Raw genomic sequence first — 16,772 nt, 5'->3', positions numbered from 1 at the left:
TACATCTGTTCGCTCGTAACTTGAAATGGAGATTATTTTTTCAACAGCACAACAAAGAACAATGTCTAAGACTTGGTCTATCAGAGGAGGACATAGAAAGCTATCAAACACTCCTAGGCCTCCTCCAGGAAAATGAAAAATGAGAGGGGTCATAGCCCTTTTACAGAATTAAAAAGGAAAAACACCAAAATGCCCCCAAATCATGAGGTTACAAGTCTAGACATTTTCTTAAAACTGGTAGAGGAGGATCTGATCAGAATTCCTAATAACAATGTCCACTGTCTACCTAATTTGTCTGAAGTTGAGTCTGAGGCACTGAAAAAATTGTAAAGGAACAGGGACATTGTTATAAAACCCTCGGATAAGCGGGGGGGGGGGGGGGGAATCTAGTACTGCTAGACCACTCTAGATATCTCCAGATGTGCCATTCTATCCTAGATGACCCTAATACCTATATTATTTTAGCAAAGGATCCAACTACACACTATACGACAGTACTGATAGATCTTTTGGACAAGGCCAGAGAAAAACATCTCATCTCTAATAATGAGTATATATTTCTTACTCCGGAATTTCCAGTAATACCATCTTTTTATGCCATCCCTAAAATACATAAAGGGCTTTTTCCATTAAAGGGCCGTCCTATAGTTTCTGGCATCGATTCCGTACTCCAAAATGTGGACTTATACATTGATAAAAGTCTGCGCCCTTTTGGAACAGCATTACCATCCTACATCCGTGACACGTCACATCTCACGCTACTGGAGAGAGTCACGATAGAGAATAACAGCATCTTGGCCTCCATTGACGTGGAGGCCCTATATAGTAGCATCCCGCATGGACCAGGTATCCGGGCAGCTGAGCATTTTCTGAGGATGAGTGGTTGAGGGTTACCAACATAACCAGTTTGTGAGTGAACTGCCCTGGTACACCCTAACCCATAACTATTTCCTTTTTAATGAAAGGTACTTCCACCAGCGCTGGGGCACTCTTGTGCTCCCACATACGCAAATCTGTTCCTGGGAGGTGGGAGGAAACTATGGTGTTTGCTGAAGAGGAGGCATGGTGGCACCCCTGTATTGGACTCTGGGCCAGATACATTGACGATATCCTCGTGCTGTGGTTTGGTCCAGAGTCTGATTTTCAGAAGTTTGTGGATCATCTTAATCAGAACCAGTTACGTCTGAGATTCACCTATGAGTGTCATAGGCAAAGCATCACATTCCTGGATCTAGCAATCTCTAGAGAAAGCGACGGAAGTCTGGGGACCCTGACCTAGCGAAAACCCACAGCCACAAATAGTCTCTTAAAGTGGGACTTGTATGGACGGTTCAGAGACAGGGGATATCCACATGATATCCTTGGGAAATCCTATCAATATGCTTTAAACGCTGAAAGACAAATCCTCCTTAATGAACAAAAAGCTAAAGAAGGAACCTGGATTACAAGAATGATGGACCCTTTCAGATTGGTTATCATATGTACCTATCAGATTTTCAAAAAACATTGGAGAATCCTTCTGGCGGATCCCAATGTGAAAGATCTAATTATAACAAGACCAAGTATAACATACAGAAATGGCAGATCTATCAGATACAGGTTAGTGCACAGTTTGTACCAGAAACCAGCTAGCCCGGGTACTTGGCTTGATAGGAAACCATGCGGCTCCTTCAAATACAGTAGATGTAGTAGAAGCGACTGGATGGTCATGACTAATACTTTTAAAAGTGCATACACGGGCAAGACATTTGCTATTAGAGATTTTGGCAACTGCTCTACATCTGGGGTGGTATACAAAGCCACTTGTACTTGTTCAAAAGACTACATAGGCAAGACAACAAGGGAGCTCAGAAAAAGCATAGGAGCACACCTAGGGAATATAAGGAACAAACGAGCTACACCAGTGGCACGCCACATAAATACAGTACATAATGGACGTAAGAAGGACCTTTCATTCTGTATGATCGACTTGATCAAACCCATAATTAGGGGGGGGGCAACCATGATAAGATCATCCTGAGAAGAGAATCCAAATGGATTTTCAGGCTGCAGTCCCACTCCCCGAAAGGACTGAATGAGCAGTTGTCTTATGCATGCTTCATATAATTAAACCAGAGGGCCCTCTGTTTGAAAAATGTATTGAGCGATGTACCCATATGATGATAGACTTGCCATTCTTTCACCACAGTAAGTGGTTACCTGATTACAGGAGCTATCGTATAAATATAAAAATAGGCTATGTATCCAATTTTGCATATAGAAATAAGGGGCTTTTTGAAAAATCTCCTAGGTCTTGTCCCAGAGACAAGATCCTGACAAAATTATTTACCCCAGTGAAACAACTGATCCTCTCTATAACCCGGGGAATCTCATAGCTAATCACGGCAATGGATAAAGATCTGCTGGGGAAAACAGTGGAGGAAAGCATTTATTAAGTGAGGATAATGACACATACCTCCCTGATGATATCACACACAGACTGGGTGCTTACTAAGCTAAGGGAACTATATCGCTAGACAAAGCAGAAGCAGATCAGTCAGGGAAGCAGTGGGGATGTATATTCAGTTATGGAAATAGAGAGGTGTGTCTCTTTGGGGTTATGACCTGGGAAGCCCTATTTAAACCCCACATGTGACAAACCAGGTGGAAGAAATCATGACTTATTACAGCTGACTACTCTAAAAAGGAAAAATGCTCATAAGCAATGGCATCCATATAATCATCTGTGACTAACATTTTCTGCCTCCTGATGAACCAAGGGACAGCTTTGGGGAAACGCGCCGCGGCGACTTCAGAAACATAAGTGCTATACTCATTCATCATATATGAGTCTTGTGATTGAAGAGGCCATTTTAGAAATACTATAATGGTTATACTCATTTATCATATATGAGTCCTCTGAACCATTGATGTCCAATCTGTATTGTTTCTGCTAAGTATCTATATACGCCTAGAAAATAGACCGGTTTTCTGAACAATATACAGTACAGACCAAAAGTTTGGACACCTTCTCATTTAAAGATTTTTCTGATTTTCATTACTATGAAAATTGTACATTCACACTGAAGGCATCAAAACTATGAATTAACACATGTGGAATTATATACTTAACAAAAAAGTGTGAAACAACTGAAAATATGTCTTATATTCTAGGTTCTTCAAAGTAGCCACCTTTTGCTTTGATGACTGCTTTGCACACTCTTGGCATTCTCTTGATGAGCTTCATGAGGTAGTCACCAGAAATGGTCTTCCAACAATCTTGAAGGAGTTCCCCGAGATGCTTAGCACTTGTTGGCCCTTTTGTCTTCACTCTGCGGTCCAGCTCACCCCAAACCATCTCGATTGGGTTCGGGTCTGGTGACTATGGAGGCCAGGTCATCTGGTGTAGCACCCCATCACTCTCCCTCTTGGTCAAATAGCCCTTACACAGCCTGGAGGTGTGTTTGGGGTCATTGTCCTGTTGAAAAATAAATGATGGTCCAACTAATCGCAAACCGGATGGAATAGCATGCTGCTGCAAGATGCTGTGGTAGCCATGCTGGCTCAGTATGCCTTCAATTTTGAATAAATCCCCAACAGTGTCACTAGCAAAGCACCATCACACCTCCTCCTCCATGCTTCACAGTGGGAACCAGGCATGTAGAGTCCATCTGTTCACCTTTTCTGTGTCACATAAAGACACGGTGTTTGGAACCAAAGATCTCAAATTTGGACTCGCCAGATCAAAGCACAGACTTCCACTGGTCTAATGTCCATTCCTTGTGTTCTTTAGCCCAAACAAGTCTCTTCTGCTTGTTGCCTGTCCTTAGCAGTGGTTTCCTAGCAGCTATTTTACCATGAAGGCCTGCTGCACAAAGTCTCCTCTTAACAGTTGTTGAAGAGATGTGTCTGCTGCTAGAACTCTGTGTAGCATTGACCTGGTCTCTAATCTGAGCTGCTGTTAACCTGCGATTTCTGAGGCTGGTGACTCGGATAAACTTATCCTGAGAAGCAGAGGTGACTCTTGGTCTTCCTTTCCTGGGGCGGTCCTCATGTGAGCCAGTTTCTTTGTAGCGCTTGATGGTTTTTGCAACTGCACTTGGGGACACTTTCAAAGTTTTCCCAATTTTTCGGACTGACTGATCTTCATTTCTCAAAGTAATGATGGCCACTCGTTTTTCTTTACTTAGCTGCTTTTTCCTTGCCATAATACAAATTCTAACAGTCTATTCAGTAGGACTATCAGCTGTGTATCCACCAGACTTCTGCACAACACAACTGATGGTCCCAACCCCATTTATAAGGCAAGAAATCCCACTTATTAAACCTGACAGGGCACACCTGTGAAGTGAAAACCATTTCTGGTGACTACCTCTTGAAGCTCATCAAGAGAATGCCAAGAGTGTGCAAAGCAGTCATCAAAGCAAAAGGTGGCTACTTTAAAGAGCCTAGAATATAAGACATCTTTTCAGTTGTTTCACACTTTTTTGTTACGTATATAATTCCACATGTGTTAATTCATAGTTTTGATGCCTTCAGTGTGAATGTACAATTTACAAAGTCATGAAAATACAGAAAAATCTTTAAATGAGGTGTGTCCAAACTTTTGGTCTGTACTGTATATGTGCATATGTAGCCATTATGCTATAAATAACAGTCTATCAATAGGTGATTTCAGAAACATGAGAAAGACGTATATTTATGTACAGTGGTGGCCAAAAGTATTGACACCCCTGCAATTCTGTCAGATAATACTCAGTTTCTTCCTGAAAATGATTGCAATCACAAATTCTTTGGTATTATCTTCATTTAATTTGCTTGCAAGGAAAAAACACAAAAGCCAATGAAGCAAAAATCAAATCATTGATCATTTCACACAAAACTCCAAAAATGGGCCAGACAAAAGTATTGGCACCCTCAGTCTAATACTTGGTTGCACAACCTTTAGCCAAAATAACTGCGAACAACCACTTCCGGTAACCATCAATGAGTTTCTTAAAATGCTCTGCTGGAATTGTAGACCATTCTTCTTTGGCAAACTGCTCCAGGTCCCTGATATTTGAAGGGTGCCTTCTCCAAACTGCCATTTTGAGATCTCTCCACAGGTGTTCTATGGGATTCAGGTCTGGACTCATTGCTGGCCTCCTTAGAAGTCTCCAGTGCTTTCTCTCAAACCATTTTATAGTGCTTTTGGATGTGTGTTTTGGGTCATTGTCTTGCTGGAAGACCCATGACCTATGATGGAGACCCAGCTTTCTCACACTGGGCCCTACATTATCCTGCAAAATTTGTTGGTAGTCTTCAGACTTCATAATGCCATGCCACACGGTCAAGCAGTCCAGTGCCAGAGGCAGCAAAGCAACCCCAAAACATCAGGGAACCTCCGCCATGTTTGACTGTAGGGACTGTGTTCTTTTCTTTGAATGCCTCTTTTTTTTTCCTGTACACTCTATGTTGATGCTTTTTCCCAAAAAGCTCTACTTTTGTCTCATCTGACCAGAGAACATTCTTCCAAAACGTTTTAGGCTTTCTCAGGTAAGTTTTGGCAAACTCCAGCCTGGCTTTTTTATGTCTCTGGGTAAGAAGTGGGGTCTTCCTGGGTATCCTACCATACAGTCCCTTTTCATTCAGATGCCGACGGATAGTACGGGTTGACACTGTTGTACCCTCGGACTGCAGGGCAGCTTGAACTTGTTTGGATGTTAGTTGAGGTTCTTTATCCACCATCCGCACAATCTTGCGTTGAAATCTCTCGTCAATTTTTATTTTCCGTCCACATCTAGGGAGGTTAGCCACAGTGCTCATGCTTCCTCACAATTTGGTTTCTCAAGTCCTCAGACAGTTCTTTGGTCTTCTTTCTTTTCTCCATGCTCAATGTGGTACACACAAGGACACAGGACAGAGGTTGAGTCAACTTTAATCCATGTTAACTGGCTGCAAGTGTGATTTAGTTATTGCCAACACCTGTTAGGTGCCACAGGTAAGTTACAGGTGCTGTTAATTACACGAATTAGAGAAGCATCACATGATTTTTCCAACAGTGCCAATACTTTTGTCCACCCCTTTTTTTTAGGTTTGGTGTGGAATTGTATCCAATTTGGCTTTAGGACAATTCTTTTTGTGTTTTTTCATTGAAGACAAATTAAATGAAGATGATAATACCAAAGAATTTGTGATTGCAATCATTTTCAGGAAGAAACTGAGTATTATCTGACAGAATTGGAGGGGTGCCAATACTTTTGGCCACCACTGTATTATAACTTATCAGACAAAAGTCTCTAGTCCGAGAGGCGATTGCAGAAACATTCAATGCCTGGTTCATGTATCAGACTTGAGTCTTGTCAGTTTATTCGGTCTGGTCTGTACTGGTTACGCAATCCTGCAGGGTCCCAGGCAGATGAATCTGCTCCTTTTAGCACATATGCCTGAAGTGTCCCTGGGGAAAAAATCTGTTCTTTGAAATATGTATTTATCTTTATGTACATACATATAGCTATTACCAGTTCTTAGATACCATAATTTATTGAATCTACTGTATACGCCATTTTTCCACCCTGTTACTTCCACACTATCAAAACAGAAGGATAGGAATGGGTGTTTGGACCACTCGTAATGACTACCTGAACTGCTATAATCAAAGCAAACAATGCACAAAACTACCACCAAAGAACAACATGTATATCAAGAAGTCTTAACTGTAGTCTAGACTTGAGGGGAATCTATACTATCTGTTTTTCATCTCTATTCGTATATCAGCAGTAGACTCATAACAGGGACAGAAGGGACAGCCACAGAGGAGTGGGGGCACCATTCTCGTGACCTAGGGTGCCAATCTCCGCTGGCAGGCAGGACCAGCTTTAGGTACGGACTAGGTACACATTGAGGTCAGAGTGGTTTTCCTTTATCTTTTGACGAGGGAAACATGTATCCATTTAGTTACACACCTGTTTTTTTCGTTGGTGAATTTTTAATGATATTCAATAAAAAGTGAATGTTTTAAGGGGAATTTATGTTCACAAATTATTAGCTCCCCCTTTTTGCTATCGTATTTTTGACGACTATATATGAATTACAGTGACGTTCACTACAAAAATGCTCTACCTATAAAATTACTTGGCTTTTTTTTTTGCAAAAGAAAAATGGACGGCACTAACACTGCAATGTATGCTCCCCTAATGCACTAGCAAAGAAGTTACCCGTCGATGATAAAAAAAAATTACTCTGTAGGAAATGTAATTTTTTTTCTAAAACAAAATCGGACTTCACTTATACTGTGACTTCCACTACTGTTAATACGCTACCTTGCTACCTATAAGTCTACTGTGTACTAACGATGGGGAGAGGGACTGGAACAGGGATTGGGGAACTGCTGCTGCTGCGATCACAGATCAGTCACACAGCTGCCAGTACACAGCACAAGAGATCGCAGGAGGATCGCACTAGCCTCCAATTAATTTTTCTCCTAGGGTAACACAAGGGGTCTACAACCACTCTGCACTCAAACTTTGAGGTAAAGATGGCGTGCCGTTTGGTGATCGCTATTTTAGATGAACTCCTTTGGCGCTGATTGGCTGAACAATAGTTAATGACCAATCAGCACCAAAGGGTTAAACAGGTGAGGTAACGTCGTGATCACCCCACCCATTGTGACAGCCTGGATTGGTGCTGTGTTAGACAGCACCGTTCGCAGCATGTCACGTCACGTTTTTTTTTTTTTTACAACTTTATTGCGACAGCGCTGTGATTGGCTGATCCATTCTGACTAGCCAATCACAGCGATTGCCGACACGTTGGTGGGGGGGTACACACCTACGTGCAGGGATGGCCTGCTGTCAGAGGCGCAGCTCCTGCAGCGCCTTATATATGGCGCATGTCAGGAATGGGTTAAAAATTATGATGTTATGGTTTTTCTCTGCTTCTTACTTATATTTGCTTATACTTCCAGGGAAAGAAAGTTGTTTTGAAAGAATAGTGACAAAGTTTGGAAAGAAGGTAACCTATGTGGTTATTGGAGATGGCCGGGATGAAGAAATGGCTGCCAAGCAGGTACAAGCAATGAAGCCTTTTTCATAGTGGCGTTGCTCAAATTAAACACTATTGTTACTAGACATTTTGTCATTAAAGCGCAAGGTTATTTCCCAAATATAGTTGCCTCTACTCCACGTGTAGTGGACTTGAATCGGCATAAAACCTTATCCTTATTAAAGTTCGACTTGCTTGTGTCTCCGGGGTTTCTTGAGATTAAAATGGACACTAAAATGGCAGCTGTGTTTTTAGTATTTTTCGCTATACATTTATTCAGTTCTGTCAGTAATCCAAGTGAGTATTATATCTTCTGCGCATTGACAACCACAGGTCTAATGTGCCTTTACAATTCTGTTTTGCTTAATATTCTAATCTTATCACAATTAGACGTAGTCCATAGGTATATATAGTGCTCAGATAATGTGCCTTTTACTTTCATTTTTTTTTTATGTTCAGAAACGCAAAAGATTGTGAGCTGTACATCACAGCTCGTTCTCTGTTTCTGTATCATGACTTCCCCTGTAGTACCTGAATTGTTTTTAACCAATTGCAAATTGTATGGAATGCATTTTCTTTTCAGCTAAAATAAGCTAAGTTTATAAGTATGTAAAATTATTAATCCCCTTCCCAACATATTCTGTAATAGTTGCTGGGGTCTCTGTCTTTGATGGAGGCTCAGGAGCAGAGCTTTTATCATTCCCGGCAGATGATAGCTGTGCCACACAGCCTTCATCTGAGTGTAACTGCAGTCAGCAGAGCTGAGTTCCACCCCCTGCTCTTAATCCCCTAAATGCTACCACTGTCTATCTCTGGCAGTGGCATTTATAATTGCACAGATGGGGGGCTTGCTCCATGCTTAAATTGCCCACACACACACACACACGAGTTGTTGGAAGTGAATGCCAAAACATTGTATGTACTCCAAAATAGTAGCAATAAAAATGTCTACTTGCCAGACAAAAGCATGCCCTCACAACAAATTTCAACCCGAAAAATTTAAATGTTACAGGTTTCAGTAAAATGTCAACACATTTCCTTTTTTTTTTTTTTTACACCATTTAAATGAAAAAAAGTTTTGGGGCTGCTGTAAATGTACTTACTTGGAGAATCATGCTGAGAAGTAATTTTTACAATAGTATGAATACTATAGAAACAAACCCCCCCCCCCCACATTTTTTTCTTTATTATTCTTTGCAATTTCACCTCACTGATTTTTTTTCCCCACATTTTCCAAGAGGTTGATTGGTAAAATGAATGTCACAATTCAAATCTACAACTAGTCCAGCAAAAAACAAGCCCAATGACAGTTAAGTAAAAACTTATGGCCCTTGAAAGAAGGGAGGGAAATGGCAAAAGCACAAATAAATGAAAATCACTATTTTGGGAAGGGGTTAAAGCTAATTCTTAACAGAAATTTAGTGCGCAGTCATACGGCCTTATAAATCAGACCGAGACTGGGTCGCAATGCTCGGACTGGCTGGCGGCTCTCCCGACCCGAGCGTGACATCTGCATAGAAATATGAAGCTGTAGCTCCCGACCACTTTGTGCACAATGTTCCAATTTCGGTTCAATTTATACGGCAGTCTGACTGTGCCCTAAGGCTATTTACTTGAGATCTGACCAATCTAAAATCATATCAAATTGAGGACCTGCATCTCTTAATCAAAAAGCTAAAGATGCAAACAACCTTCAGGTGTAAATTTTCAAGTTTCCACTAACATGCCTAATACTTGTAAATAAAATAAGTCTGTTCTTTGTAGACAACCTAACCCCCCATCATGACATATGACGTACATTTACGTTATATGTTGTGTCCCTGGCTTTGATGTGGGCTCGCACGCCGAGCCCACATCTTTCCCAGCAGATGATGGCTGATTTAATCTGAAGCTCCACCCGTGGCTTTTAACTTGTTAAATGCCGTTGTCATACTCTGATAACGGCATTTAACATGCTTCAGCAGGGGGAAAACATCATTCCATGCACCCATGATGTGACTGCGGGGCGCAGAAGTGTTGCTTTGACAGCCGGTGGTCTGTGGAAGACCTTCATGCTTGTTATGACGTTTCTTTTGTGAAAGCCTGCATATAGCTGGCGTTCACAGGGGGCCGAGATTTTAGCTTATGCACTGCTATGTATAGCACAAGGGATCAGACAATCCCAGCTTCAAGTCCCCTAAGCGGTCTATTAAGTACAGTAAAAAGTTTAAAAAAAAAGTTTAAAAAAAATTAAGAAAAAATAGTTCAAATCACCCCCATTAAAAATAAAACAATTTAAAAAATACTCATTTTGTATCGCTGCATTCGTAAAAGTTGGATCAGAATATAAAGCAAATTAATCTGATCTGTAAACGGCATAAAGAAAAGAATCTAAATGACAAAATTGTTTTTTTGTGCCGACTCAACATTGCAATAAAATGCTAAATGAGGTGATCAAAACGTTGTATCTTCCACAAAATGGTATAGGTAAAAACGTCAGCTCAGGGCGCAAAACATAAGCCATCACTCGGCCCCAGGATATGAAAATTAAAAGCAATACGGGTCTTGGAAAATGGTGACACAAAGAAGGTTTTTTCCTTTCATTTTTTACTTGTTTACAAATTTTCTCACTTTATATTTTTTTCACCACATAAATAAAAAATAACTATACAACTTTGGTTTCTGTATAATTGTGCTGACCTTGATTCATATTGCTAGGTCAGTTTTATCATGTAGTGAACTTGGAAAAAAAAAATTGTGGAATTGCACTTTTTTTGCAATTTCAACGCACTAGGATTTTTTTCTCGCTTTCCAGTGCATCACCTGATAAAATCAATGATGTCTTTCAAAAGTACAGCTCGTCCTGCAAAAAATAAGCCCTCATATAGCTATGTGGACTGAAAAATAAAGTTATGGAGAAAAAAAACGGAAAATCGTCTGGCAGTTCAGGTGTTAAAATAAGGGCCAAATTGACACGTTTGGTTTTTTTTTAGTGTGCTGGATCAGTTTTTCTAATGCAACTGAGATGTCATCTGTGTGCTGTCCATTTTTTTTATTTGGGAGGTGGAGGGGATAGTCTAATGGTCAAGCTTGGTTTTGTCTCCCCACTGAATATAATGTGTGTTAAAACACACTTTTGGAAGTGCATTGAGGTGAAGGGTGCATTGCTGGAAAAGGGAAGAAAAAAAAAAAAAAAACTCTTTAAATCTCTTAGTTTGCGAGTGTGAACGAGCTGCGTGTGTCCGGAGCGTAAGTGCGAACGAAAGTAAGTGTGTGACTGTTTTTCAGTGACTTTGTATTCAGGGAGTTTGGAAGGGAGGACTTTGGACTGAATTGCTGACTGTATTTCATTAATTCTTTACTTTTCTTTTTACTTAACATTCTGTATATTGCAATCCCCATTAGGAAATGAGCTCCATTATTGACAATGCTATCCAGTGTACATCTTGCCACATGTATGTATTCCTTGAACAGCCGGTCGAGGTTGCTTACTGCTGCGCGAGATGTGTGCACATTGTGCGTTTGGAAGCCCAGATACTGGATCTAAATGAGCAGCTGGCAACACTGAGATCCATTGACAACATGGAAAGGAGTCTGCTGCTCACTGAGCAGCAGCTCACTGGGGTAGATGTGGGGGAGGGTGGTAGTCGGGAGCTGCAGGACAGTGAGGTCGCTAGTTGGGTGACAGTTAGAAGGGGTGGTAGAGGGAAGAGTGCCAGGGAGGCTAGTTCTGATCTGGCACACCCCAATAAGTTTGCAAAGTTGGCAGATGAGGGGAGTGACGGTACAGGGGTAGCACTACTGCAGCAAGGTATGTCCCCTGAAAGCCGGAGGAGTGTCAGCTCCAGTAAACAGGGAAATAGGAGAGTAGGGCAGGCCAGGCAGGTGCTGGTAGTGGGGGACTCAATTATTAGGGGAACAGATAGGGCAATCTGTCACAAAGACAGGGATCGTCGAACAGTGTGCTGCCTACCTGGCGCTCGAGTCCGGCACATCGCTGATCGGGTTGACAGATTACTGGGAGGGGCTGGTGAGGACCCAGCGGTCATGGTGCACATTGGCACAAATGACAAAGTTAGAGGTAGGTGGAAGGTCATTAAAGATGATTTCAGGGAATTAGGCTGCAAGCTGAAAGCAAGGACCTCCAAGGTGGTATTCTCTGAAATACTACCGGTACCACGTGCCACGCCAGAGAGGCAGCGGGAGATTAAGGAGATAAATAAGTGGCTCAAGAACTGGTGTAGGAAGGAGGGATTTGGGTTCCTGGAGAACTGGGCCGACTTCTCAGTTGGCTACAGACTCTACGCTAGGGACCGGCTGCACCTTAATGGGGAGGGTGCAGCTTTGCTGGGGGAGAAAATGGCTAGAAGGTTGGAGGAGTGTTTAAACTAGGGATTGGGGGGGAAAGTATTCATTTTATAGGTGGGGAAGATAGTGCAGATAGTGACCTGGGCACAAATAAAGAAATTGGGGGTGGGGTTAGAACAGTCAATAAAGTAAGAAGGAATAGAGGTACAGAGAGATACATAAAATGCATGTACACTAATGCCAGAAGCCTCACCAACAAAATGGAGGAATTAGAATTAATTTTGTTGGAAAATAATTATGACATGGTAGGGATATCTGAGACGTGGCTGGACGAGAGCCATGACTGGGCAGTTAATTTACAGGGCTATAGTCTGTTCAGAAATGACTGTACAAATAAGCGAGGGGGGGGGGGGGTGTTTATATGTAAAACCATCCTTAAAACCTGTCTTGCGGGAGGATATATGTGAATCTAATGAAAATGTAGAGTCCCTGTGGGTGGAGATAAGGGGAGGGGGAAAAATAATAAATTACTGCTAGGAGTTTGTTATAAGTTTCCAAAAATAATGGAAGTAGCAGAGAATATCCTCGTAAAGCAAATAGATGAAGCAACGACTCAAGGAGAAGTCATTATTATGGGAGACTTCAACTACCCTGAAATACATTGGGGGACAGAAACATGTAGTTCAAGCAAAGGAAATAAGGTTTTTGACTACTATGAGAGACAATTACCTTTCACAACTGGTTCAGGACCCAACAAGAAGGGGGGCACTGCTAGACCTAATATTAACCAATAGGCCAGACCGCATATCAAATATAGGAGTTGGTGGTCACTTGGGTAATAGTGATCACAAAATAATACGTTTTCATGTAACCTTTAATAAGATGTGTAGTAGAGGGGTTACAAGGACACTAAACTTCAGGAAGGCAAATTTCCAACGGTTAAGAGATGATCTTAGTGCAATAAACTGGGACGATATCCTGAGACAAAAAGCTACACAAAGCAAATGGGAGACATTTATTAACATCCTGAATAGGATCTGTGCACAATATATACCCCTTGGGAATAAACATGCTAGAAATAGGAGGAAACCACTATGGCTAAATAGAGCTGTAAGGGGCGCAATAAGTGACAAAAAGAAAGCATTTAGAGAACTAAAGCAAGTAGGTAGTGATGAGGCATTAAATATAGAAAATTAAATAAATTCTGTAAAAAACAAATCAAGGCGGCAAAGATTGAGGCAGAGAGAATCATTGCCAAAGAAAGTAAAAATAACCCCAAAATATTCTTTAACTACATAAATAGTAAAAAACTAAAAAATGATAGTGTTGCCCCCTTAAAAATAGTCTGGGTAAAATGGTGGATGAGGATGAGGAAAAAGCCAATATGCTAAATGATTTTTTTTCAACCGTATTTACACAAGAAAATCGCATGACAGAAAACATGATTAGTGATCACAAAAATTCTCCAGTAAATGTCACTTGCTTAACCCAGCAGGAAGTACGGCAGCGTCTAAAAATCACTAAAGTTGACAAATCCCCGGGCCCGGATGGGATACACCCGCGAGTACTGCAGGAATTAAGTAATGTCATAGATAGACCATTATTTTTAATCTTTAAAGATTCCATAATAACACGGCCTGTACCACAGGACTGGCGTATAGCAAATGTGGTGCCATTATTCAAAAAGGGGACAAAAACTGAACTTGGAAATTATAGGCCGGTAAGCTTAACCTCTACTGTGGGTAAAATCCTGGAGGGTTTCCTAAGAGATGCTATACTAGAGTATCTGAAGAAGAATAACCTCATGACCCAATATCAACATGGGTTTACGAGGGACCGTTCCTGTCAAACTAATCTGATCAGTTTTTATGAGGAGGCAAGTTCTGGACTGGACCAAGGAAATGCAGTGGATGTTGTGTATATGGACTTTTCAAAAGCTTTTGATACGGTTCCACACAAAAGATTGATACATAAAATGAGAACATTGGGGATAGGGGAAAATATATGTATGTGGGTTAAGAATTGGCTCAGTGATAGGAAACAAAGGGTGGTCATTAATGGAAAACACTCAGACTGGGTCTCAGTTAACAGTGGAGTACCACAGGGGTCAGTATTGGGCCCCCTTCTTTTTAACATATTTATTAATGACCTTGTAGGGGGCATACAGAGTAATATTTCAATATTTGCAGATGACACTAAACTCTGCAGGGTAATCAATACAGAGGAGGACAATTTTATATTACAGGAGGATCTATGTAAACTAGAAGCTTGGGCTGATAAATGGCAAATGAGCTTTAATGGGGATAAATGTAAGGTAATGCACTTGGTCAGAGGAAATAAAATGTATAATTATATGCTTAATTGTAAAACACTGGGCAAAACTGTAACTGAAAAAGACCTGGGTGTATTGGTGGACGACAAGCTCACGTTTAGTGGCCAGTGTCAGGCTGCTGCTGCAAAGGCAAATAAAATAATGGGATGCATTAAAAGAGGCATAGATGCTCATGAGGAGAACATAATTTTACCTCTATACAAGTCATTAGTGCGACCACACTTAGAATACTGTGTACAGTTCTGGTCTCCGGTGTTTAAGAAAGACATAGCTGAACTAGAGAGGGTGCAGAGAAGAGCGACCAAGGTTATTAGAGGACTGGGGGGTCTGCAATACCAAGACAGGTTATTACACTTGGGGTTATTTACTGTGGAAAAAAGAAGGCTTAGGGGTGATCTTATTACTATGTACAAGTATATGAGGGGACAGTACAAAGACCTTTCTACTGATCTTTTTACTCTGATGCCTGAGACGGGGACAAGGGGGCATCTTCTACGTCTTGAGGAAAGAAGGTTTAATCATAATCACAGACGGGGATTCTTTACTGTAAGAGCAGTGAGACTATGGAACTCTCTGCCGCATGATGTTGTAATGAGTGATTCACTGTTAAAATTTAAGAAGGGTATGGATGCCTTTCTTGAAAAGTATAATATTACAGGTTATAAATACTAGATTCCTTGATAGGGCGTTGATCCAGGGAACTAGTCTGATTGTCGTATGGAGTCGGGAAGGAATTTTTTTCCCCAATGTGGAGCTTAGTGTTTGCCACATGGGTTTTTTTTTGCCTTCCTCTGGATCAACATGTTAGGCTATGGGTTGAACTAGATGGACTTAGTCTTCCTTCAACCTTAAAAACTATGTTACATGTTAGTATGTTACAAAAGGAGACATGTGAATAGGGCCTTTCATTAACATTTGAAGTTGAACAGAAGCTGGTTATTAAGTCTTGTTTTATTCTTTTCGTCTTTGAACAGCATACCATGCCTTTCTGGAGGATCACAAACCATAATGACCTCATCTCTCTACATCAAGCTCTGGAGCTGGACTTTTTGTGAGGTACCAGAAAAGCATGGACTCTTGTATGAATCATCAGGTCTGCTGGAAGGAAACAAGCAGAACTACATTTATTATTCTATGAAGACATCAGGTTCATCTGATCTATTTGCCTCAAACCTCCTGCAAGAAGAAAAGCCCTTAAGGTGTGACCTTCAGGGATGAGCAACCTTTCATGTTTCTATCCTTCAATATTGTGGAGTGTCCAGCTGCCTCTCACGTCACCTACCTCTTTAGTAGATAGCCATGTTATTCCTTCAGTTTCCTACTAGTTAGTTAACATGCGCAACCTTTTCAATCTTAAATTTGTTATCATCACTATAGGCATCCACTTAAAGCATATCTGCCGTCATTAAGATGGAATATACATAAAGCAGACACCTTTTGGGTAATATCTGATGAGCTGTGAATGTAGCAGTGGATCCTGATTTAGTCTGTATTTCATCCTGATGTCAAATGAAGTCGCAAGATTTTTCAACTGCGGATGGATACAGTCTGCATCAGACTAAATCTGTCAGCTTCTCTAACTTGAATGAAGATTGGGGACCATGTACATATATCTTGGATTTTTAACAACACAAGTCATAATGGCATGTCTAATTGTTTTCTTCTTGATAACCATTCTGGAAAACTTTATGAAATACCTCGTTGAGGGAGGGGAGATTAGACTCCCATTTGTATAACTTGGAAGTTGGTAACTTATTAAAACCTTTTTTTCCTCCCTCTCTCTATTTTCTTATTTGTTTTTTCCATGTCATATTTTAACAGCAACAAAGAAAACAAACCCTTTGTGGTAGAAAGATACTTTTAAAGAGGTTTTCCAGTCCGTCCGTCAGGACAGCACACATGGAGTTAGTCCTTCCTTGACCTATGATGGGACAGGATCACAGAGAGGTTAAAAGGCCCCTCCCACCACCACCCTCCAGTTTCCTCGATCATCCTCCTGTTAAAAATTCTAGTCCCATAGTCTGTAATATTATATTTATCAAGGAGGGTATCTTGACCCTCTTTGTACTTTTGTTGTGAATTAACAGTACAGCATGATATAGCAGTAGTAATACCAAAATGAAAGGAGGATTGGAGTCCCCAATTATAGCTA

General features: G+C 41.0%; 1 protein-coding gene across 8 annotated transcripts in view; it reads left to right on the top strand.

The window, feature by feature from the left end:
* EYA3 (EYA transcriptional coactivator and phosphatase 3) overlaps nucleotides 1-16,374 on the top strand; it is a 373,281-nt gene extending 356,907 nt beyond the window's left edge. For 2 of the 8 annotated variants that reach the window (XM_073664982.1, XM_073664980.1), the window contains exons 21-22: nucleotides 7,925-8,025; nucleotides 15,595-16,370. In XM_073664982.1, coding sequence (XP_073521083.1) covers nucleotides 7,925-8,025; nucleotides 15,595-15,675 — 182 coding nt within the window. In that variant the 3' untranslated portion in view covers nucleotides 15,676-16,370. Of the gene's footprint in view, nucleotides 1-7,924; nucleotides 8,026-15,594 lie in introns of all 8 variants that reach the window. The other 6 variants (XM_073664983.1, XM_073664984.1, XM_073664985.1 and 3 more) reach the window with 4 other exon arrangements.
* Nucleotides 16,375-16,772: the final 398 nt, after the last annotated feature.

Source organism: Phyllobates terribilis, unplaced genomic scaffold (genome assembly GCF_046119375.1).
Source record: "Phyllobates terribilis strain yellow unplaced genomic scaffold, ASM4611937v1 Scaffold_181__1_contigs__length_3860067, whole genome shotgun sequence".
In the NCBI taxonomy this organism is placed as follows: Eukaryota; Metazoa; Chordata; class Amphibia; order Anura; family Dendrobatidae; genus Phyllobates; species Phyllobates terribilis.
The sequence above is the reverse complement of the archived record's forward strand: the minus strand, read 5'-3'. Positions and strand labels throughout refer to the sequence as shown.